At 35.4% G+C, this 26,748-nt stretch overlaps 1 protein-coding gene across 1 annotated transcript in view; it reads left to right on the forward strand.

The window, feature by feature from the left end:
* PTPRQ (protein tyrosine phosphatase receptor type Q) overlaps positions 1 to 26,748 on the forward strand; it is a 231,921-nt gene that overhangs the window by 38,025 nt on the left and 167,148 nt on the right. Inside the window, exons 14-19 of the mRNA XM_081058782.1 lie at positions 3,529 to 3,701; positions 23,132 to 23,309; positions 24,699 to 24,860; positions 24,965 to 25,144; positions 25,746 to 25,853; positions 25,992 to 26,273. Coding sequence (XP_080914908.1) covers positions 3,529 to 3,701; positions 23,132 to 23,309; positions 24,699 to 24,860; positions 24,965 to 25,144; positions 25,746 to 25,853; positions 25,992 to 26,273 — 1,083 coding nt within the window. The remainder of the gene's footprint in view (positions 1 to 3,528; positions 3,702 to 23,131; positions 23,310 to 24,698; positions 24,861 to 24,964; positions 25,145 to 25,745; positions 25,854 to 25,991; positions 26,274 to 26,748) is intronic.

The raw sequence follows: 26,748 nt of genomic DNA on the forward strand, positions 1-26,748 counted from the left end.
TAATCTGTTTAAAAATTCATTAGGATATGCTTTTAAATTAATGTCTTTTAAAACAAGTGGAGTTCTAATAAATCTCCAGATATCACAGAAAAATGTTGAATTGACCTCTTATAGAAAATAATATGTGCTATTACTTTACAATGGGGCTGATTTCATTAGCACTGGGAATGTTATGATCCATAGTGTACTTTGATAATCAAAAAAATCAACATCATCTTGTTATAGCACTTCTCCTGTATATTTCATAAGATTCCCACATACCCTTAATATTTTACTGAGCAGATTTTTACATAGGTATGAAAAAGAGATGATTTTGGGGGGAAAATCATAATTTAATAATCTCTAATGTTACAAGAGTCATAGAGTTACCTATTTCAAAATGAGGCACTGCTGCGGAATATAACATAGGCAACAGCATTTTCTTATTTGTATGGGGGCTAAAAAAACCTTAAGTAAACTTTGTTGTTTCAATATTCCCTAATAACTTTTCTGTCACTAGTGTCATACTTCCTATAAGGAGTTTAGCATCATTTCTTAAAAGCAAACAAAGTATTGAAATCCATGTTTACTTTCCCATAAATAGACTATAGAAGTGAAGCTTTTTGTCTTCAGTGATTTCAACTTGCTACTTTCTGAAAATGATAGTAAAATCTTTGTAGGGAAATCACTAAGGGACTGTCAACTTTGTGTATTTCAGGATTCTCAATGTTTTTTATTTTTCAATAGATTTTTTTCAGAATGTACTTCTGATGGAAGTTTCATGTGCTCAATTTTGGCAAAAATTAATTTAATGTATTTTCTTCACCCAAGTGCCATTTGTCTCCATTTTATATTTTCTATAATAATAGTTTTTCATTTGAAAACTTAAAATCATTTGAAATACTTTTTACCAATCATATGTCCACTGTTTCTCATTTTTTCGTATAATTTATAGATACATTGACTTGAGAATGATTTTTTAGGTAGTTCCTGTCGACAACACCTTCAGAAGTGATGCTGAACCATGAATAATTGCCCTGTGTGTTTGATTTTCTTTAGTTAATTTGGTATCAATATTAAAGGAGTTTGATCTAATCCACACTTCTCTGGTTTCCCCATAAGAATGCGTGGTGTAAGAGATCAAGTATCTTTCTAAAGATAAGATACAATACTGTCTACTCTATTTCCTTTATGCCCTAAGCTTTTTCTTCTTTTATAAGAAAAAAAAGATAGGTTTACACTTATTCTTATATAAGTTTGGGGGTACATTTTTAAGATAATATAGAAACATTCTTTTCTTGAATCATAATTTTAGGCATTAGTGTCATGGGGCAATACTTATTAAGTTATATAAAAAGTGTATCATAAATTAGAAGATAAAAAACCGTCTGCTAATAGTCTTAAGGATGGCTAAAAGACAGTAAAATATATGTCTTTTTTGGCTGTACTGCATAGTTCTGGGTATCCTACTACATTAATGTGTTACATAAAATGAAACTGATCATTTCACTTATTTTCTAAGCAGGCAGGGTTTAGTTGCCCTATTAATCTGATCAATGTAGTCATTAAATTGGCTTCTTCAGTTGAGGTTCAACATGAGTTCAAATTAAATAGAAAAATGCCAGAGCTCTTCTCTGATTTATGTTATTCAGTACCGGCTAAGGGTTCATCTACATAGCAACCTCAAAATAAAATGTAAAAGAAAGGTGGAATGGGAGCATTCCTATTTAAATGACCAAGTTATTTTCATACTTCAGAATCAATTGGAAAGTTCCTCCACCCTTGAAAAACGTGTATTGGTAAACACGATGATAGAAACACAGGCTCAGGGACAATATATGTTAATGAAATAAAAAAAATGTACTAGCGGTGGCCTGTGCACAATGCCTTATCTGTTTTATTTCTCCCTCTATTCTAAAGTGCCAAGAGCAGTAACCATATGATGAGGGCTCAGTCTGTTGAACGATGAATGAATGAATCAATAATTGTGGAATCCTAGCCTAGAGCTCTTTTCCGCCTTCCTTCAAAAGTCAAACTGTTTTCCCTTCAGATTGGAACTCCTGTGGGGCGATCAATATAAAGAGTTATTCTTCTCTATAGAGATATACCAAGGATTTTAGAAAAGAGGATTTGAAAATTAGCCAATTACCTGTGTGCATGACCATGTTGTGTTTCTCTCCCAGTTCTGAGCACAGGATTTACCCACATTGGACACTAGAATCTTGACTGCAATAATCGAGTAAGGTGCTCTTTGGCCAGAAAAACTTATTCATACATCCAGCCATTAACGATTCAAAAACATTTAGAACTATTTATGTTCTTACAATATCTAGGGGGCTTTTAAAGTGGGGGGACTTCATAGAAACAAAGGAAAAACAGCTCTTAATCTATTGGCTAAAAACGCTGTACAGTTTACTACACGATTAACTGAAGCATAATTATTTTCACCAATTATAAACATTACATATGGGAATTGGTACATTAATTTTCAATTCCTTTCTGTTATCTTAAAAAGCAACAGGCTCATTATGCGTTTATGTTATGCCCCTAATGTATCTCTCTTCTAAGTGGAATTTTCTAAACCTATACTAATGTGAAATACATCCACTTAGAGAAATGAATTTAATGTGTTACCATCCTGACCATAAGGGACAATATTCTTATGTCATATTTTTCTTTCTTTAACCAACATTTTATAAATTCTCTTGAAGCGTTTGTTTTTTACAGTAACCTGCATAGTAATAGGAACAATATGACTATACCCATTTTATAGATAAGGAAACTGAGGATGAAGGGATGAATTATTTATTCATAATCACATACCGAGCTATAAACAAAAGGTGGATAAAAGCCTAGGGCATGTTTATTCTTGATCCATTAGTCCTGGGCACTGGGAGGTTTCCTAGATGTTGCTCTTGGTGACTTTATATCTAGAATTTGTTTAAGTCCTTGGTGTTTTATCTTAAACCAGTTGTTAATTTGTCCCTGTTTTTCTTTACTGCAAAGAATAAGGGTACTTAAAATTTGAGATTCACATAATTAATTTGTAAAATCAGCAGATATAAATTAATCAACTCTTCAAACAATCTCATTTAATAATTTTAAAGTTTCCCTAATTAAATTTCATTGCATTCAAAGTCTTCTAGATATTATTTTTTGATATGCTATTATAATTTTTATAAAGGCTTCGGGATTTCTACTGGGCATTGATCATCCATAACAGCTTTCTCTCAGAAGTTATTTTTATTAATGAATTTGTTTCAAACAAATGTTATGACATTTTGATTTGGGATAATTATTCCATTATCCTATTTCTTGTTTTCTTGTTTGAAAGCAATGTGTAGAAATTTAATTTTAAATACCCACGTATATAAAGAATCTTATGCATGTTTAATTATTAATAAATTAGTAAATTGTTTTAGGTTAATTTCTAATAGAATTTCTTACAGATCTTAAATCATAAGCTAGGAATTTAGGGAAGTTTTTAAAAATCGAAAATGTATTTTAGTATTTTCCCTTCCTTATTTTTATTTTTACTTTTATTTTTAGTTCCAGGTGCAATATTTGATTTACAACTTGCAGAAGTAGAAGCCACACGGATAAGAATTACTTGGAAGAAACCACGGCAACCAAATGGAATCATTAACCAATATCGAGTCAAAGTGCTAGTTTCAGAGACAGGAGTAATTTTGGAAAATACTCTGCTTATAGGAAAAGATGAGGTATTGCATCTTTATTTTACATCTTAGCAAACCCTTTCTACTTTGTTCTGGCACTGATAACTTGGAAGATTTACCAGCACTAAAAATAATTTGACAAGGTTTATAGCAGAATGTGAAGAAATTTGGGCTTTGTTGATAATATAGCTGGATCATATTTCATTTTCAGGACATATATTATTAGTTAAGTGCTATTATTGTTTTTCAGCATATGAAAAATGTTAATTGAACAATTAAGCAGGACTAAAGGTTCTTCCATACGTGAATATTATTATGGTGATTAAGGTAATGAATTGTTTGGAAACTCCTATTATGATTTAAATACTTCTTCTAAGGTTGTGCATGCAATTTGGAACAATTGCTAATAAAAAGCACAGTAATTTTAGAAGCTGTTGTTATCAAATGATTAAGTCTGTTTAGTCTTAGGAAGCTAAATTTCTCAGAGCCGCCTTATTAAAAAAAACAAAGTACATTTTATTAAAGAAATCAAACAACCAAATTAAAGGGATAAAGTCAATTCATAGACATAAAATAAGAGGACAATGTTTTTGATTCTGTTCACACTGGAAGTCTTTTTTCCCTCTGTTTCTGTTAGTACAGGCAACACTGATTTCCCTTCACTGTTTTTATTCACCTCATCCAGCCCGCTATTCACCTGAAAGGACTGCTAAGCCTCTAGACTTGTCAAATCAGATATTGGCTGCTTCCTGGGCACACAAAGAATAAATATACTTAGGACCAGTGAGTACAGCTGGAGGACTAGCTGGGAGGTGTTACCTGATGGTTATTCAGCAATAGGCTTCCACTATTTTGTTCAAAATCATTGCTTCTTCTAATTGTGCTGTTATCTTTCCCACATATATTGTTTACTCTATTTCTAGTCCCAGCCTTCCTCTGTTTATGGTATCTATTTGAAAGTTGACCTTACTATGTGCTCAATGCACTCTGGCCGCCTAGGACTAATTACTCCAACTTGTTCACCATCTCCAGACTAGGGTTACGTTTTAATCCTATGTTGACTCCTTTCTTTTGTGCGAAAGATGTTGAGATATGCTTTCTCTAATACTCAGGAAAAGGGCAAAAGCTTAACTCTGCTCCTGCTGAGAGGTCTTAGATACTTAGTGTTTTGTTTTTTTTTAATTAATTTTATTGGGGTGACAATTGTTAGTAAATTTACATAGATTTCAGGTGTACAATTCTGTATTACATCTTCTATAAATCCCATTGTGTGTTCACCACCCAGAGTCAGTTCTCCTTCCATCACCATATATTTGATCCCCTTTACCCTCATCACCCACCCCCCACCCCCTTACCCTCTGGTAACCACTAAATTATTGTCTGTGTCTATGAGTTAGATACTTAGTGTTTTTAGGATTAGGTGACAGGTCTCCCACTTCTGCTAATGACACCTATTGAATGGCCAGATACACCTGTATTTCTCTTGAAGTGAAGAGGTTCTAGAAAGGTTTCTCTATGGTTCTGCCTCTGTCTATATGCTCTGCAATCCCTATGACATGGAAGAGTGAACATGAGCTTTGGAACCACATAGATGTGGGTTTATATCCTAATTTGGTCACTGACTGCGCTGTGTAACAGAGAGGTGAAGAGTACAGACCTCGGAGACCCAATGCTTTGGTTTAAACCTTTCTTTTGCCTTTCCTGGTTATTTAACCTTGGGAAAATTGGTGGGGCTTATCTGAACTTCAGTTTCCTCTTCTTTAAGACAGACATTATAAGAGTCCCTAAAACAAATAATTGGTAAAGAGGATTTAATGGATTAATATGTATAAAGAACTTAGAACTGTACCTGGCATGTAGTAAGTGTTGTGATAAATAACTGATCGGTTATGATTATTAATCATGGCATTGGACCATTCACCTTGGTTGAGACTCAGTATTAGTTTCCTTCTCCTCCCTTAATAAAAGGAAACATTATATTTCTCTCTATGTTTGTGATGGTATCTTTCTTCATTAGATCAGATTGAATTGATATTCAGATTAGATTGATATTTCTGCTTGAATTGATCAGATTAGATTGATATTTCTGCTTTCTCTTGCGACTGGTGTTTGGGCTCTCCTTTCAGGTGGTTGATGTGGGGAGACAGATATGGCAGAGATTCTAAATCCAAATGAACAGGGATCCTTGCCCTGACTCTGCACTGTTCTAGCTCTGTGACCTCAGACAAATCAACTTTTGGAGAGTTGGTGCCCTCATTTTTAAAGTGGGGCTTATATATACCCACCTTCCAGGGTATGGGATACATGAGCTAACAGATAAAGCCTCTGGCTTTGTGTATTCATTTATTATCCTTTTCATTGACCTTGGTATCTTTCTCGGAATAAGGACTTTTTTCTTCCATTCGCTCTTTAAAATTTAATTTTAATTTTTATTTATTTTATATCTATTAAATTTATTGGAGTGACAGTTAGTAAAATTATATAGACTTCAAGTTATATTTTTATAATACATGATGTATATATTGCATTGTGTTCGCCACCCAGAGTCAGTTCTTCCTTCACCATATATTTGATCCCTTTTTCCCTCTCCTACCTTCCCCCTTCCTCCTTACCCTCTGGTAACCACTAAACTGTTGTCTGTATCTATGATTTTTTAATTTTTTTGTCTTGTTTGTTACTTTCAGTTTTATATCCCACATATGAGTGAAGTCATATGGTTCTCGACTTCTGTCTGATTTATTTTGCTTAGCGTGATAATCTCAAGATTCATCCATGTTGTCGCAAATGGAAGTATTTCATCTTTTCTTATGGCCAAGTAATATTCCATTGTGTATATGTATCTTTATCCAGTCATGTATCCAAGGACACTTTTGTTGTCTGTGTCTTGGCCTCTGTGACTAATGCTGCAATGAACATGGGGTATATATATCTTTACAGATAAATGTTTTCAGATTTTTGGTGTAGATAACCAAATAAGGGATTACTGGGTGCTATGGTAATTCTATTCTTAATTTTTTGAGGAACCGCCGTACTATTTTCCATAGTGGCTGTACTAATTTACATTTCTACCAGCAGTGTACGAGGATTCCTTTTTCTCCATAACCTCTCCAACACTTATTATTTGTCTTGATAATAGCCATGCTAACAGGTAAAAGGTTATATCACATTGTGGTTTTGATTTACATTTCTCTAATAGCTAGTGAAGTTGAGTGGTTTTTCATTTATCTGTTGGCTGTTTGTATGTCTTTTTGGGAAAAGTGTCTGTTCAGGTCCTCTGCCCCTTTTTAAATTGGATTGTTTTTTTTTGTTGTTGTTGTTGAGTTGTACGAGTTTATATATATATATATATATATATATATATATATATATATATATATATATATATATATATTGAATATTTGCCCCTTATTAGAGGTGTTGTTTGAAATAGATTGGTGCAAAATTAATTGTGGTTTTTGCAATTATTTTTAACCTTTTAAATCACAATTACTTTTGCACCAACCTAATATCTTTTCCCATTTGGTTGGTTGTCTCTTTGTTTTGTCAATAGTTTCTTTTGCTGTGCAGGTTTTTAGTTTGATATAGTTTCATTCATTTATTTTTCCTTTTACTTCTCTTGCCTTTGAGGTCAAATTCATAAAATCTCTGAATCCAAGGTCCTTAAATTTAGTATGTATGCAATTTATTGTTTCAGGTTTTATGTTTAGGTCTTTGATCGATTTTCAGTTAATTTTGGTATATGGTGACAGATAGCAGTCTGGTTTCATTATTTTGCACATGACTCTCCAATTTTCCCAGCACCATTTATAAAGAGGCTTTGTTTTCTCCGTTGTATGCTTTTGGCTCCTTTGTCGAAAATTATCTGTCATTGTATATGTGGGTTTATTGCTGGGTTTCCACTTCTATTCCATTGGTCTATGTGTTCGTTTTGCAGCCAATACCATGCTGTTTTGATTATTGTCACTTTGTAGTATAAATTGAAGTCAGTAGTGTCATACCAGCCTTCTTATTTTTTTCTTAGGATTCTTTTGGCTGTTTGGGGTCCTTTGTGATTCCATACAAATCTGATGATTTTTTGTTTTATTTCTTTAAAATATGCCATTGGGATTTTAATGGGTATTGCATTAAATCTGTATATTGCTTTGGGTGATATGGTCATTTTAACTATGTTGATTCTTCCAATTCATGAACATGAAATATCTTTCCATTTTTTGTGTCTTCTTCAATTTCTTTTAATGAATGTGTTACAGTTTTTGGTATATAGGTCCTTCACATCCTTTGTTAAATTTATTCCTAGGTATTTTACTTTATTAGTTACAATTACAAAATGAATTTTTTTTTTCATTTCTTTTTCTGGAATTTCATTGTTAGTAGATAGGAATGCAATGGATTTTTGTACATTGATTTTATATCCTGCAATTTTACTGTATTTGTTTACTGTCTCCAATTTGTGTGTGTGTGGAGTTGTTAGGGTTTTCTGTGTAAAGAATCATGTCATGTGCAAAAAGTGACAATTTAAGTTTTTCATTCCCAATTTGGATGCCTTTTGTTTATTTCTGTTACCTGATTACTCTGGCTAGGACTTGCAATACTATGTTGAATAGCGGTGGTGATGGGGAAATTCCGTCTTGTTTCTGATTTTAGAGGAAAAGCTTTCAGTGTTTCACCATTAGGTATGATTTTAACTGAGAGTTTGTCATATATGGCCTTTATTATATTGAGGTACTTTCCTTTTATGCCTATTTTATTACTTGTTTTAATCATGAGTGATGTTGTATCTTGTCAAATGCTTTTTCTGCATCTATTGATATAATCATATGAATTTTATCCTTTATTTTGTTTTTGTGGTGTATCACATTGATTAATTTGCATATGTTGATCCATCCTTGTGCTCCTGGGATGAACCCCACTCTATCATGATGTATAATCTTTTTAATGCATTGTTGTAGTCGATTTGCCAGTATTTTGTTTAGGATATTTGCTTCTGTATTCATCAGAGATATTGGCCTGTAGTTTTCTTTTTTTGTGTTATCCTTACCAGTTTTGGGTATCAGGGTAATGTTGGCCTCATAAAATCAGTTAGGAAGTATTACCTCTTCTTCAATTTTTTGGAAGAGTTTGAGGAAGACAGGTATTAAATCATCTTTGAATGTTTTGGTAGAATTCACTAGTGAAGCCTAGACATTTGCTTTTAGAGAGGTTTTGGGTGATTGTTTCAATTTCGTTACTGTTGAATGGTCTATTTAGATTTTCCAGTTCTTTGTGATTCCATCTAGGAAGGTTACATATATTGATATAAATTGTCCTCTTAATACTGCTTTTACAGTATCTCAATTATTTTGATATGATGTATTTTCATTCTCATTTCTTTTTATGTATCTTTTGATCTGCCCTTTTATTTCTTCTTCGACCCAGTCATTCTTTAGTAGCATGTTGTTTAATCACCACTTACTTGTGGGTTTTTTTTCTCCTTTTTTTTTTTTTTTTTTTTTTTTTTGCAGTTGATCTCCAATTTCAAAGCACTGTGGTTGGAAAATATGCTTGGTATGATTTCAGTCTTCTTAAATTTTTTTAGGTTAGTTTTGTGTCTCAACATGTTGTGTATCCTTGAGAATGTTCCATGTGCACTAGAAAAGAATGTATAGTCTGGTGTTCAAGGATGAAAGGCTCTGTAAAGGTCAGTTATGTCCATGTGGTCTAATGTGTCATTTAAAGCTGATACTTCGTTTGGTTTTCTGTTTGGATGACCTATCTCAAACTGTTAGTTTCCCCACTATAATTGTGTTTTTGTCAGTTTCTCACTTTAGTTCAGTTTGTATATATACTTTGGTGTTTTCTGATTGGAAGCATATATAGGGGGTGCAAAAAAAATGTATACACATTTTAAGAAAGGAAAAAGCTATTAAAATTTTAATACTCAATATATACCAATAACAAAAAATGAATACCAGTCACATTTGACTTCTGCAGTTACATGAGGTGCTCAAAGTGGTTATCATCAGTGTCTAGACACTTTTGATTATGCGAACTACTGCTTGAGCAACGTAGACAAAAGTGTCCACCTGTATACATTTTTTTCACACCCCCAGTTTATTGGTAAGTGTTATCTCTTCTTGTTGTATTGTCCCTTTTATTATTATGAGATGTCCATCTTGGTCTCTTTTTACCTTTTTTATCCTGCAGTCAGTTTCATCAGATATAAGAATGCCTATACTCACTTTTCTGTGGATGCCATTTGCTTGGAGTATCATTTTCCACCCTGTCACTTTGAGTCTATATTTTTCCTTGCAGCTGAGATTGTCTCTTGAATGCAGTATATGGATAAATTTTATTTTTTGATCCAATTTGCTACTCCATGACCTTTTATTGGTGACTTCAATCCATTTATAGTTAGGGTAATTATTGATATATGAGGATTTCCTATAACCATTTTAGTTTTTGTTTTCTGGTAGCTTGGTGTCTCTATTGTTTCTTTGCCTTTGTGTTTCTGTTTGTTATTTGGTGGTATTCTAAGATTTTTTTCCTGTTTCTGGTTTTTTTTTTTTTTTTTTTTTTTTTTTTTAATGTCATGAGTCTCAGTTCTGGATTTCTTTTCAGTTATTTCCATAAGTTTATGTAAAAGAAAGTTTCATATATACAGTAGTTCTTTTTCTTCAGCATGAATCTTATCTCCATTCCCCTTTGCAAATTCAGACTTTTACCTTCTTCCCTTTTATGTTTTTGTTGTCACAAATTATCCCTATTTATACTGTGAGTTGTTTTCTGAGTTGCAATAGCCAATTGTCTTCTTCTCTTTTTTCTTCTTTTATGTTTTTATCTTTTTTACCCTTATGTTATGTTTAGTGTATAGTGCCCAATGCGTAAGGGTTGCCTTTTCCTGCTTCTGTTTATTAGTAATCTTACACATAATTTGGTGTCCTCTTGTCTTTTTTTCTGGTAGAGTGATCTTCAGTATTTATTGTAATGCAGGCCTTGTGGTGGACAATTCCCTTAGCTTCTGTATATCTGGAAAATTCTTCATTCCTCCTTTATATCTAAAGAATAACTTTGATGGATATATTATCCTTGGCTGGTAATTTCTCTCTTTCAGTATTTGAATATTTGATTCTATTCTGTCCTGTCTTGTAAAGTTTCTGCTGAAAAATCTGATGATAATCTAATAGGCTTTCCTTTGTAGGTTACCATCTCCTTTTCCTTGGCTGCCTTGAGAATTCTTACTTTGTCATAATTGTTGACAGTTTCAATATAATGTGCCGTGGAGGAGACCTATTAGGATTGATGAAATTAGGTATTCTGTTTGCTTCTTGGATTTGAGGATCCAGTTCTTTCCATAACTTTGGGAAGTTCTTGTCAACTATTTGTTAGAATAGGCTCTCTTCCTTTCTCCCTCTCTTCCCCTTCTAACATTACTCTTTCTGATGGAGTTGGATAGTTCTTGTAGAGTTGTTTTATTTATCTTAACTCTCAAGTCTCTCTCTTCTTCCATCTACATTATTTGCAGATTTCTATCTTCAATATCACCAATTCTTTCCTCCACCCGGTCAGCTCTATTTCAGTTTTCATTTCTTTTATTGAGTTCTTCAGCTCCAGAATTTCTATTTGGTTCTTTTTAAAAATTCCAGTCTCTTTGGTAAGGCATTCATTTTGTTCATTGATTTTATTTCTGAGTTCATTAAACTGTTTATCTGAGATTTTTTGCATCTTGTTGAGTATTTTCAGAAATGCAATCGTGAATTCTCTGAAATAATTTAAGTTACATATTTCCATGTCTTTAAGTTTATTTTCTGGAGATTTTTCATTTTCTTTCTGAGCTGCCTTTTTACCTTGGTTATTCATGGTAACTGATGAATTATTTATCTTTATCTTCCTGGGAACCTATGGGAATGAATTCTGCAGCTAGTTAATATGAAAAGGTATTTCTTTTCTTATATTTTCCAATAAGTACTGTTTCATTTTCTCTTGCCTTGTTCTAGCTTCTCACAGTGGAAGATTTCCTGGGGAGGTGGGTGTCTCCGGTTACAAGTTTGCCTCGGTCTTGGGGCACCACCTCCATGGGAGGATGTGGTGGGCAATGGGGTTCTGAGACCCTGAAATCCCTGTGCTGCCCATGCAGCAGATGCAAAACTATGCATCTCAGCAGCTCTGAGTGCCCTCACTGGGATCGGCTGCTAACGGTGGGGGCAGGGTGGGCTGGGAGAGGTGGCTGATCAGTTTGTCTTTGTTCTCCTCTGAATAATGGCTATTGCCAGACCATGGCTGCCTAACCCCATTTAGTTCCTCCCTTGTCATTGGGATTAGCTGCAGTGTGTGTCTGCTGCTCAGGAACTATCTCTCCAGTTTTCAGGGCTGTAGATATTCTCCTCTTTAATCCAATACTGGTACCATCTTTTTTCCTGGAGCCTGCTGCTAACACTGGGAGGTTGGGAGGAGGCTGCTAGGCTCTGTGGCTTTGTTTTCTGCCTGGCAGTTCGGTCTGTTAGACCACCGTTGTAGCACTTCTGTTTTAGTCTTTGCCCCCAGTTGTCTCTGCCCCAGTCACTGGGTTCAACCGTATTATGTGCTGATCACTCAGGCAGGATTGTTCAGGGCCACAGAGAGTGCACCTGCGGTCTCACTCCTCCCTTGTCCCAGGACTACAGTGAGCTCTGCACTTCTTCCTTCCCTCTTCCCCTCTTTGTCCTGACTTGCGCAGATCTCTCCCATGTGTTTGTGTGTTGTATAGGGAATCCTTTGTTTAATGATAGCTGTTCAACTTGTTGTAACTTCAAGGGGAGAGATCAAAGGGGATCCCTCATGCTGCCATGTTTCTGACAACACCTCTCCATTCACTCTAAACTTCTCAATGTGTAACCTTCATATCCACCCTGTCTCAAAAATTCTTTAAATCCTTGAAATCTTATTAAAAGTCACCAGTGACCTCCTAACTATGTCAAACATGTAGTTACATATTTTTAAATATTCTCATCTTCCTGTCTCCTCCAAATCCCTGTGCCCCATCCCACTCCCCAGGTTTTGACACATCTCTTTGCGCCCTAATACTTCCTTGACTTTTATATAGTGTGACTTTGCAAAATTTTGCCCTTGTACAATGAAAAATGGAGAAAATTAAAAAACCTACTTCTCTCTTTTACAATTTTCTAATGCCTTCTTTGGAAAGGTGTTCCAGAAGTTTCTGTTTTTAGCCATCTCATTACTTTTTCTTTTCATGATTTCACAGTTTTAATCACTGATTTCTATTTGCATGACTCTTTTGCCTTGCTTTCCATGATGATCTTTTTCTCTGACACTCTGCATTCCTAATTACAACCATTTGTTGGAAGATTCTGTCAGGGCTCAACACACCTAAACTCATTCCCCCCATAAAACAAAATAAAAAACTAAATCCTTTTTGGGATAACAGGGCCAGGTTCATGATCAGAAGGAATGACCTGGAAAGAACAGATGCGATACAGAAATCCTGGGGCAGTCATGGAGACCTATGAATATTTCCATGGTACACACAAGAAGAAACTCTGTCCAGGCAATTAATACTTTCAGGGTGTTAAGAAGGAGGCCTGAAGGGAGGATGACTTGAAGCCTAGATATCAAATAATATGCTTAGAATTCCCTAACCGTTTGGACTGGGCACACCAGTCCAGGGCACACACAGAATTGAATTCACAGCTGTGAATTGAAGGTCTAAGTGTTTGGAAGGCTTTAATGGCATTTTTATATGCCAGATGTTTTGCGTTTTGGAAAATGGCACCATTATCTTCTCTGTCATGAAGGCTTGAAACCTTGGGGTTACCTCTGATTTTTTGGTTATACTTGGCATTCAATAGCCACTCAATGTTAAAGTCAATTATTTCTACCTCCAGACTGTGACCTATATTTCATTCCTGTGTCCCAACCCTAGCTGAGAATTGCATAATCTCTCACCTAGATCATTGTTGTTATCTCACTACATTAGTTTTCTGTTGTATAACAATTCGCCACAAGCTTATAACAATTCACCTTTACTATCTCCCATTTCTCTGGGTCAGAAGTCCAGACAGCTTAGACAGGTTCTCTGCAAAGTTCTCACAAAGCTGTGATCAAGGGGCTGACTGTGCTGTGTTCTCATCTGGAGGCTTGACTGGGGAATGATCCATTTCCAGGTTCACTCAGCTTTTTGGCAGGTTTCATTTCCTTTTCGCTATAGAACTGAGGGCCTAGTTTCTATCTGGCTTGTGACTGGAGACTACCCTAACTCTAGTTCCTGGATGTCTTGCACAGTTTCTTCCATATGGATTTTCCCAATGTGGCCATTGACTTCATTATTAAGCCAGCAAGGAGAGTCTTTATAATGTAATATAATCATGACTGTGACATCCCATCATCTTTACTTTATTCTATTGGTTAGATGTAAATCCCAGTTCCCACCCAGGTAAAGAGGAGAGGATTGTACAGGACCATGAACAACAGGAGATAGGGATAATAAGGGACCACCTGAGATGCTATCCACCACACTCTCTCAGTGTACTAGTTTATATTTCATGTACCTATTAGAATAATTTTTGTAGATTTAAGTGTATTATTTAAATCACAAAAGTAATCAAACAAGAGTTAAGAATAGTTGGGGAAGGTGTGTATGTATCTGTTTATGTAATCTAACTGTTCACTATTATGGTAGAAAGTTAATAGATACTGTCTAAAATATTATTTGTGAGTCTTGGGAGCATTTGAGATCTTGCTTTCCAGCACATGCTGATAGTTTGGATCAAATAAACTCATAAAAATCTGAAAAAAGTAAAATAAGTGAGCTTTAACAGAGAAATATAGCTCCTTATTTAGTGATTTTAGATGTAAATGCCGTAAGAACTGAAAACACAAATGATTAAAAGTGTTACTGTGGAAGTGTGAGGGATATAAATGATGAACGTCTAAGTATTACCTTGTCTTGTACACCTGAAACTAATAAAAAAAAGTAAAGTGTTACTGTGGAAAGTAAGACTGGGAGTCAGGAGGTATCGATAGGGATTTTCATTGTACAGTCTTCATCATCTCTTGATTTTTTTATAGCCATGTACATACATCATGATGATAAAACTTTAAGCATATATTAAAATATATTCCTTTGGTCAACTTAATCTGATCTTATCACCATTTTTGAAAAAATTTTTCCAGTGACCCCTCATGATTTATTTATTTATTATTAAATAGGGATTATTTAAGCAAGCTGAAATATGTCTAAGATTTTGCTTTCAGTATTTAAACAAATATTCAAAAAATACATTAGAAAAATCGAATTCTAGGGTTTGAGGACTTTTATTTCAACTACCAAACATATGTATGAATCTCATTTATACCATTCCTACTAAAGGATTGGGAATCCATCCTTTGCTAAAATATTTGGTCAGCTCTGACAATAGGGTATCCATGACCACAAATGCAACTCCTATTCAAAAAACATTAAAACATTCTTTATGGTCTCACAAGCAACTATTTATTAAGTAGCTATAAAATTCCGGATACCCTGAAAGATTTAGAAAATACACAGATGAATAATAAATTATCCTATTTTTTAAACTATTTTAAAATGAAGTATCTGTTGTCTCATATTTACCAGTTTGTTCTGTCTCTCCTCTCTAGACCGACACAGTAGATTATAATAGCTTTCAGTTTGGGACTTGGAACCAAGGAAATGTGTTTCAATCCCATCTCTGTTATCAGTAGTTTTGTGAACTTGAACAGATGACTGTGAAATGGTGATGATAATATCTATCATTTTGGGCTATGATGAAGTGATAGCGCATGGGTAAAAGTGTTTAACACTGTATTTGACACATAGTAACTTTAAATGTTAGTCTTTGCAGTAGTAACAATAATACATAGTGATTTAACTTTTTATTAATTGAAGACAATTGAATCACAGTTTCCATGTCCTTCATATATTTATTACTCTCCTGGGTATAAATTCTTGCTTGTCAATGAGCCTCTTCTTACTTTGCTGAACACAGTATTCCCTATATAGTTTGACTAAAGCCAAGTTGAACAGAATTATTTTTCTCCTTTGGTGTAGATTTCTACTTCTATCAATACAAAGAACAACATTAATTTCTTTGGGAGGCTCATTCTACTGAGACTGAAATGTGCAAAACCTTAAAGTCATCTCTCTGTGGGCTGCTCTTTAGTTGAATTGCACATTCGATTGCATCCTGGGCTTATTCTTCTAGTAGAAGCCTGGGACCTTTTTCTCCCCAAAGATACCATCTTCCTGCCTCATGGTACAAATTTCTGAGATTAATACAGATACATCTTTTCATCCAATGTATTTCTCAAGCATATCAATGTTTATCATTGGTGAACATGAGAAGAAAGCCAGCTAAATGGCTTGCCAATTGCTATAGAATGAGGCTGAAGACAAGACTCCAGAGCCATTTCTGAATGCTTGAGATAAGTTTACTTCATTGAGCATCAGGAACATAAACAGAATCAGGCCTTTAAGAATCTGTTGACACAAATGATGTGCAGAATGATACAGTATCCGTGAGGAGGTTTCCAAACATATGCTAATTGCAAACTTTTCTTTTTACCATTGCTTGATCATAGATAGCATAAATCATATGGTCCACAATAAAATATTGAAGCATTTCTTAAGAATAAATAAAAAATTTCATCAGTTCAATTCAGCATACTTCAAGTGAGTCTAAATTGGTAGACATAATAGGGTTTGTTTTAAACAAAATCAGATTAACTATAATGAAGATTATTACATGTAGAATCAAGTTGGTTTATTCAGGTGGATTAGGAATTTAAGGACTTCTCATTCTTTAACATAAATTCCAAAGATTCCTGGGTAGTTTATGAGAGGCCTTTCATGTTGATGAATTGTGAACTCCCCTTACTCAATTGTTCTCAACTGGGGGTGATTTTGCTCCTCAGAAGATATTTGTCAATCTCTGAAGACATTTTCAGTTGTTACAGCTGGGAGGATGTTTCTAGAGGGTAGGGACCAGCAATGCTGCTAAACTTCCCACAGTGCACACAACAACCCCCTAAAACAAATATAAAAATTATCTAACACAGAATGTCAGTAGTGCTGAGGGTAAGAACCCTTGATCAATTCGATAAGTCCAAAACTTTCAGAAGTTGCAATGGGTCTATTTTCACTGGTATTTCCTTTATTTCCACTTCTGCTTCTCTCGACCCCTTATGATTACTCCTTTAAGTTCTGGTTCTTTCCCATCATTTTTGTTCTTAAGATTTTTTTCTTTTTCATCCTTGGAAAAACCTGACTAATACATATAATGCTTTATTTTTATTTTAATTGAGGCAAAGTATGAGAAATATCACGACATGGAACACTTGGTGATAATTAGTAGCATTCTGGGTTATTATGAAACCAACATTTAAATCCTGAGTTAAGGAAGATCTTTCCAATGAATACCAGAATTTGAGAGAATTTCAGATAATCAAAAGTATTCAGGTCAGTTCTTATGTTGAAGAGGCAGCATGTTAACAGAGATGCTTAACTTAGTTAATTGATGGGATGTATGGTTTACTCTCAATAATTTTTCTTATGTGGGTATACAATACTGAGAGATTTAATGCAAAATAGTAGTTCAGGGCAACATTCTTTCGTACCTTTTATACAACTACTTCATCGTATCTTTTATAGTGGTTTGTACAAGTAGGTTCTCAGAGTGGCTGATTGATAGTGGAAACAGCTGTGTAGTTCAGGCATAAACTATTGACTGAAATGCCACAGCATCTCTGAATTATGTGTTTGTGATTCATGCCCTCCATGATTTCCCCATGGAGGCAGAGCTGAAATGAGCTGTTGGAAGATAGAAGACCATCTAGGATTCCCTCGCCAGAGTTCTTTATCACAATATTTTTAGTGTAGGTCTTATAGGAATCCCCTGCTTTTTTTTTATCACAATACTTTTCTGGCTAAAGCTGTAACAAGATTTAGATAATTTGATTTCAAAAATGTTGTTTAGAGAACTGGAAATTTTCTTGAATCTTTTCTCCATTCTTTTATCTCTCAGAAAAATTAATATTTAAATAACCTGGATTTGTAGATAATTATTAGGTTGGTGCAAAAGTAATTGTGGTTTAAAAGGTTAAAAGTAATTGCAAAACTGCAATTACTTTTGCACCAGCCTAATAAATAAGTAAACTGCCTGAAAATGTCTTGTGCTCCTGAGGTTTTTTCTGAGCCTCTACTATTTTTCTTTTTTGAAAAATACTAAGTGCTTTATGTTAATAAGAAATCAAAAAGCTGTTTTTAACTCTAAGAGTAAAGACAACCCCAAAACTTTTAAGATAATTAAAACAGAGGTATATACCCTTATAAACAAAACCTATACTATGAATTAATTATAAATTCTAAGTGAAAAAGAGCATGGAATTGAGAAGGAATAGGGTAATTTTCTTTTTAACTTTTAAAGGATTTTTATTAAAATATAGCTAACATACAATATTATATTAGTTCCAGGTATACACCATAGTTATTCAACATTTATATACCTAAAGAAGTGACCACTATGGTAAGTCCAGCAACCATCTGACACCATGTGACACAATCACAATATTATTGACTATATTTCCTGTGTTATATATTACATCCCCAAGACTTGTTTTATACCTGCAAATTTGAACCTCTTATTCCCCTTTAACTTTGTCCCCTAATTTAAAATTTTTCAATTACAGTTGACATTCAGTATTATTTTATATTAATTTTAGGTGAACAGCATATAGTAAGACATTTATATAATTTAAGAAGTGACCCCCCTGACTAGTCTAGTAACCACCTGACATTATACATAGTTATTACCAAATTGTTGACTATATTCTCTGTTTTTCTTTATACCTCCATGACTATTTTGTAACCACCAATTTGTATTTCTTAATTCCTACACTTTTTTCACCCTGTCCCCCAACGTCCCTCCCATTGTATCACCCCAATAAATATAGTACCCATCTGACACCATACATAGTCATTACAATATTATTACTATATTCCTTATGCTATACCCTACATCCCCATGACTACTGTGTAACAGCCAATTAATCCCTTCCCCTTTTTCACCTACCCCCAAACACCCTCCATCTGGCAACCATCAAAGTGTTCTCTGTGAGTTTGTTTCTGTTCCTTTGTGCTTTGGGTTCCACTTATATGTGAAATCATATGACATTTGTCTTTCTCTGTCTGACTTACTACATTCAGTGCCTACTAGATTCATCTATGTTGTTGCAGATGTCAAGATTTCATTCTTTTTTTATGACTGGGTAATATTTCACTGTATACGTATGTGTATCTCCTCTTCTTTATCCCTTCATCCATTCAGGGACAACTGGGTGGCCTTCATATCTTGGCTATTGCAAATAATGCTGGAATGAATATATGGAGGTACATGTCCCCTTAAAGTAACATTTTGGATTTCTCCATATAAATACCTACAAGTGGGATTACTAGGTCCGTCTTGGTCTCTTGTTGCAGGCTTTGTTTTAAAGTCTATTTTATCTGGTATAAGTATTGCTACCCCTTTTTTTTTCTTTTCCATTTTCATGAAATATCTTTTTCCATTCCTTTACTTCCAGTCTCTGTGTGTCTTTAGATCTCTTCTGTGAGTTTCTTGTAAGCAGCATATGTATGGCTCTTGTTTTCTCATCTGTTCAGCCACCCTATGTCTTTTTGATTAGAGCATTTAATCCATTTACATTTAAAGTAATTATTGATACATATGTAGTTATTGCCATTTTATTATTTATATTTTTGATATTTTATTTTATTTTTTTCATCTTAAAGCAGTCTCTCTAAGATTCCTTGTAATACTGGTTTGTTGGTAATGAACTCTTTAGCTTTTTCTTGTCTGAGAATCTCTTTATCTGTCTTTTGGTTCTAAGTGATAACTCTGCTGGGTAGAGTAATCTTGGTTGTAGGTACTTGCTTCTCATCACTTTGAATATTTTCTGCCGATCCCTTCTGGCCTGCAAAGGTCTGTTGAAAAATCAGCTGATAGTCTCACGGGAGCTCCCTTGTAGGTAACTAACTGCTTTTGTCTTTTTGCTTTTAAGATTCTTTCTTGGTCTTTAACCTTTGGCATTTTTATTATGATGTGGCTTGGTGTGGGCCTCTCTGGGTTCATCTCAGCACTGCCTGGACTTGAATCTTCATTTCCTTAACCAGTTTTGGGAAGTTTTCCATCACTATTTCTTCAAATAGGTTTTCAATTCCTAGCTCTCTCTCTTCTCCTTCTGGTACTCCTATGATGTGAATGTTTGTACTCTTGAGGTTGTCCCAGAGACCCCTTCAGCTGTCCTCATTTTTTAGATTCTTTTTTCTTTTTGCTATTCTGATTGGGTGTTTTCTATCTTATCTTCTAAATCACTAATTTGATCCACTGCTTCATCTACTCTACTGTTGATTCCCTCTAATGTACCCTTCATTTCCGTTATTGTATTCTTTACTTCTTACTGGTTCTTTTTTATGTTTTCTATCTTTACTTTTGTGTTTTCTATCTCTTTGTGGAAGTTCTCCCTGAGATCACTGAGCATCCTTATAACCAATTTTGAACTCTGTGTCTGGTAGATGGCTTGACTCCATTTTGTTTCGTACCTTTTCTGGAGCTTTGTTTTCTTTTATTTGGGACATGTCTCTTTGTCTCCCCATTTTGTCTGCCTCCCATTTTTTTTTTTTATGTATTAAGTAGGACTACTATGCCTCCTGATCTTAGTAGAGTGACCTTAAATAGTAGGTGTCCTGTGGCGTCCAGTGGTACAGTCCCCTGCTCACTAGAGCTGGGTGTTTCAGGTGTGTCCCTTGTGTGGGTGTGTATCCTCCTGTTGTGGTTGAGCCTTGGTTGCTGTTTTCATGTCAGTGGGAGAGATTGACCTTAAGGTTGATTGATGGTGAGGACTGGCTGTGACTACAGTGGAGGAGCTATGATGCAGGGGCTGACTCTACAGAGCTGGGTTTACTCTAATGGGGCTCTGGTGCCTTCCCAGTGTGCCCTTTGGGCATGTTGTCCTTTAATGTGGTCAGGTGATGTTCTGGCCCAGTCCAAAGCTGGTCACTGGGCCTGCCAGCTCTGGGGCCTCCTGGGAGGGGATCCATTGCAGGCCAAGTTCAGCTGCAGTCTGTGCCCTGCTGGGGCCACCTGGCATGAGCCACAAAGCAATCTGCAGATGGCTGCCACTGTGCTTAGAGGTGCCTTGAGAGTCTAAGCCATGAGCCGAGGCCAGCTGTTTATAGTGCCCGGCTTAGGGTTCCTCAGCCAGAGGAATGGGACACACTGAAGCCAGATGCTGCTTGTTTGGGTTATGTGAACTTTTGAGAGATTTTTGAAAAGTCTGCAGCATGATCCAAGGTAGGCATTTATATGGAAAAGGCACTGGAAGTGGCTTGGGATGCCTGAAAGTTGGGTGAGGTGTGGTTTCAGGGAATCATTAGGGCAGGGAAGAGCAAAGGTGATAGGCAGTTTGATGGAGACTCAGATATGGTGACTGCCTGTGTCTGCACGTAGGGAGTGGGAGGGAGTGCTTAACAAATAAACAACGGCTTCCACTAGCTCTTCCACCCAGAAGAAAGCTATCCCTCCAGCCCTCACCCTAATGCTAGACAATTCAGTTCCTCTATGTATGTCCCTGGCACCTCTCAAGCTGCTGCCCCAATGTTGGAGCTCAGAGTGAGTGAGTAGGTCCAAGTAGGTGACAGCAGCAAGTAGTTCGCAGGACCTTTAAGAGAAGTGCATGGGAGTGCAGCCCCCCTCCATCTCACTCAGCCACAATCTCCACTGGTATTCACAGCCAGAAGTTATGGGGACTTCTCTCCCTTGCACTGAAACCCTGGGCTGGGGTGGCGCTGGGACCCCTTGCTCCTCAGGAGGGGACTTCACAGCTGAACCATCCCTCTGGATTTTTAATGGTCACATACCGGTGTGAGCCCAGACTGCTCTGTGTTTCTGCCCCTCCTACCATTCTGGAGGTGGCTTCTTCTGTATGTCCTTAGTGGTAGGACTTTGGTTCAGCTAGACCTCAGGTGATTCTCAGTGATGGTTGTTCTGTGGTTTAGTTGTAATTTTGATGTGGTTGTGAGAGGAAGTGAGCACAGCATTTACCTCTTCTGCCATCCCCACTCAATAGGGAAATCTCAATAGGGTAATTTTCTGTTAAAAAGATGTTTTAGGGTGAATTTTGAAGCAAAACTTGAAAAGTTGTTTGAAAGAGAGTAGTTCTTGCAATACTTTCTTTTTCCATGACTATTTTATTTCAGAAAATTTTGAAGAGGCATAAAAGTAGAGAAAAGTCTATAACAAGCTCCCAACTACCCATCACCTGGATTGAATAATTATCAACAGTCGCCATTGTTGCATCACCTGTCTCATGTTGTTGTTAGTGCTGTTGTCGACAAATTTAAAATAAATTCCAGGTTTCACATCAGTTTGTTCCTACATATCTAAGTATGAATCTCTCATAAACGTGGACATTTTAATTCATTCAATAATTCCATTACCAAACTAACAAAATTACTAATATTGACCTGTATCATCTAATACCTATACCATATTCAAATTTCACTGATTACCTTCAAAGCCTACAATGCTAGCTATGTCATAATTGAATCCAAAGTCCACACATTGCATTTGGTTGTTAAGTCTCTTAAGGGAACATTTTCTTTCATTAATTTTTAGCCTTATTTTCAAGGTTGAAAATCTATGCAAAATGCCTAATACTGTTTGGCATCCTTTTCTCATTTCTGTTTTAATCAGCTATGCTATGTGGGGAGGGAGAAGGTGAAGAGTCATTTGTTATCCCAACAAAAATCTCTAAATATTTGCAATCTGCTCCAGATATTTTTTATTTCAAGACCTGCCACATTGGTGAACTTGACATGTGTGAAGTACATTATGGAATCTAGGAATAATCATAGTTACTTAAAATATTCCGTAGGGCCTGAGTCTTGGATAGGTCTGCCACAAACCCTGTTCGAAAACTATTGTCATGCCATTTTGTTCATGTCTGTAACTTCACTCCATCATAGATAAACCACTATTACGAACGTGTATTAAGCAGTCATGCAGGCCGCACACACCTGGTCTACAAATGAGGACACATAGCGAAGCAAAACACATTTTCAATAAAGCAGTATGCCTAGAACTCTTACCTTTCTGGAGAAAAGCAGTTAAAATATTTCAGTCATGAAACCTTTGCCAGAGGATATCTAAATTTACAATAACTGAGGTCAGAAACGAATATCTGCTTCTTCCCACAATGTGGTATTGGTCTCCTAAGATATAGGAGCAATCACAATGTGTTACAATGATGCAAGATTTTAGGAACTTCAGAATGGAATTTTGAGATGTAAAGGAGACACGGTCATGGAAATAAATTTCTTTTTTAAAAGCTGATTCCGAAGGTACTAGTTTCTTAAACTAATACTTAAGGGAAGTCATTATTAATTATAATGGTTACAAACGGGCTTTGTAAATGACTATTTTTAATTACAGTATATAAACAACCCCATCGCTCAAGAAACTATGAACATAGAGTCAATAGCAGGATTATTTGAGGGTTCAGCAGACCTATCTTCTGACCTGTACTCAATTGCTTCAGTTATGTATAACAGTCATCCACATAATAATTTTCCTGCGAGGAATAGAGCTGAAGACCGGCATTTAACAGTTGGTAGGTACAAATTTCATGTTGTAAGAAGTGTATTTAAATCACCAGTACAAGCTAGCATAAATATGAACCTTAGCTTGGAGTTCAACCAAATTATTAATGGTACGTGGGCTGAGTCGATTTTTTTCTTCTTTAACTGTCAGATAACCCTATGCAGCAAATGGAAATGCCACACAGGCGGGAGCTGGCCCCTCCTAACCCATTTGACCTTCCTCCTAGAGAAAGTAGCACCCTGGAGTCTGTGGCCAAGCTGCATAGACAATCAGTTATTACAGTTGCCAAAGCAGGTGTGATGGGAAGGGATTAACATATCTTCAAATCATTTACAGGCCTCACACTCTCTGCAGCTTTTGACTAATAGGTTTTTAAATGTCACTAAAGGTAAATAGGTCAGAAAGTTACAACTCTAGCGCATGCGGTGATAAACAGGCGTGGGTGACCACAATGACGTGGTGATGTCATTAGTGTGCACACTTCCGCTTCAGGGTCAATGGGTCTTATTGTTTCTAAAAGGAGAATGTCACATGTAGCAAATTAAAAATACTTGGTTAGACAACACATTGAAATTATCTCTCTGGTTTTTCTGAAATGCTAAGTGAGAAGAATATTTTTCCTTGCATTTTCTCTGTTTTGGTATTTGTCCCAATCCAACTTATAAGTGTTACGTTATTATTATTATCATATTTTTTGATAGTAGACACTCAGTCAAAAGTATCACATTACATTCAGTATATGTTTATTTCATTTCCTGATGTATTTTTGCTATGCAAAGAAGACTGGGGGCAACATTACAAATCAAGAGGCTCACAGTTTCGGATACAGATGTTTCCTAAAACACTTCAAGTTTGGCTGGATTGCTAATTAACATTGTTGGAAGCACAGATTCTAAATAAATAAAAAAAATCTAAGATTATTGGAAATCCTTGTTGAGGCAGATTTATACATGAGTTATCCAAACTTGTTTGCTTTAGCATATTATTGGGTTTAGTGAAGGTGTGGTGAATTTAGAGTCTCATTTCTATCACTTTCTCATTGTAATCTTGCACTGACTTATCACATTTCAATTTTATATTAGTGCCTAGTCTGTCTCTTTAGAAAAAAAATCCTAGCCAGCCACTTTTAGAAAGTTATGTTTTCACCAAATACTAATCTCCTGTTCCAGGATAGTATATACTAACTAGCAAAACTACATTAGGAGCATAAAATGTTTACAGAGGTTGTTGGGGGAGTATTCAGCATATTTATTATTAAGTATACATCTACCTTTCATATAAGAGAATGCTTGGAGATATTAATGAATAATGTGAATTCAGGTTTAAGATTTCACTGTGTGAGCAAAAATAATTTTGATCATGAAGTCAAACACTTTTTTTTAAAACTGATTTTATATAGGAACTAATTGGAATCACTATATCACTGACATTGCTGCTGAACAGCTGTCTTACGTTATCAGGAGACTTGTACCTTTCACTGAGCACACGATTAGTGTATCTGCTTTCACCATCATGGGAGAAGGACCACCAACGGTTCTCAATGTTAGGACACTTGAGCAAGGTAAGAATGTATTTCCTTTGTAATAATTACCTGCAAGTATTGCTCTTGCACATTATAATAGTTTTTCTTTTCACTCATATTAATTGTTCATTCTTCTTTTCAAGTGCCAAGCTCCATTCAAATTATAAACTATAAAAATATTAGTTCTTCATCTATTTTGTTATATTGGGATCCTCCAGAATATCCCAATGGAAAAATAACTCATTACACAATTTATGCAATGGAACTGGATACAAACAGAGCATTTCAGATGACTACTTTAGATAACAGCCTTCTCATAACAGGTAGAAAAAAGTTGTTGTTGTTGTTTTAACATTCCTATTCTGATGGAAAATATGCATCTCTCTATGCCTTAATCCTTGCAGGACACATCTTTCATCATTCCAGATTTTGTGTTATGCTGCCATGGATATCTTGAAAAATATGTGAAGAAATTATTTAATAAAATGTGTTTTCCTTTATATTTGTTTACAAAGTAAAATAATCAGATCATAAATATCATAGGAGTATACTTAACCCGGGGAATTTTATGTCTGGTATACTGAAATAACTCAGTATTGAAGGCTTGAATGAATGAATTTGAAAATCAGCTGAAGTGAATCACCTGGCATGGTGTTTGAGCTAAGTCAACTAACTATAATCCTGCACGTGCCAAAAATTATTTTTCAGCATCAAATTATTGCCTTAATATTTTAGGAAAATGCTAAAGCATCATCAATGGAAGAACCCATAAACCCAAAGAATTTGGGAGATTGGAATTATAAGGAAGCTGACGTGGGGAGCCAGTGTCCCAAATGAATTGTTTTCACTATACCTATGCCAAATGGCAATAATCCAAGAGTGTTATTTTAAGGATTTTAAAGAAATTGTCTGTTGTCCTTATAGGGTTAAAGAAATACACAAAATATAAAATGAGAGTGGCTGCCTCAACCCAAGTTGGAGAAAGTTCTTTGTCTGAAGAAAATGACATCTTTGTGAGAACTCCAGAAGATGGTAAGACTATCATGTGCAGTTTTAATAAAAAGAAACAAGTTGCATGTTTATTGCCACCTACCTCATGCTGCCCTTATAGTCTGAAGCAATCAGCATGAAAAAAATACATGCATTTAAATTTTTCTTTTCTTTTTTCAGAACCAGAATCCTCACCTCAAGATGTTAAAGTTATTGATGTTACTGCAAGTGAAATAAGTTTGAAGTGGTTACCACCTGAGAAACCCAATGGGATTATTGTTGCTTATGAAGTTCTCTATAAAAATGTAGATGCCTTATTTATGAAGAACACCTCAACAACAAACATAATTTTAAGGAATTTGAAACCTTTCACCCTCTATAACATTTCTGTGAGGTCATATACCAGATTGGGTCATGGCAATCAGTTATCTTCTTTACTCTCTGTAAGGACTTCTGAGACTGGTAAGTTGTTTGTTGTTGTTCTTTAATACATGGTAATGAAATAAACATGGCACACAGTTGCCATATTTTGTATTTTACTTAACCTAAAACCTCTCATTATTCCATTTTGTGTAATCCAGGAATGTATTTGCCTTTTCTGGTAAAAGTGTGGGAAAAGCCTTGCTGTGCAAAATTTTTAAAGTACATATAAGGGAACTCCAAAATAAAAATAAGTGAATTTTTCAAATGAAAGACCTGAAGAACCATAGATTTTTTAAAATGTGTCTGTAAACTTGAGATTCAATAACTGTTTAGTTTCAAATTAGGTAAAAGCAGAGACATACTCGTAAGAATAGATTCCTATATTCTAATGAGGTTTGTACATAGATAGAAGTTTGGAGTGGGCGCTCAGAAAGGGCATGCCGGAGCCTATGGAGGAGATAGCATTTGACCTGGATCTTAAGGAGTCAGGTGGAATGGGCAGGAGGACCTTACA

Source organism: Rhinolophus hipposideros (genome assembly GCF_964194185.1).
Source record: "Rhinolophus hipposideros genome assembly, chromosome: 9".
Taxonomy (NCBI): Eukaryota; Metazoa; Chordata; class Mammalia; order Chiroptera; family Rhinolophidae; genus Rhinolophus; species Rhinolophus hipposideros.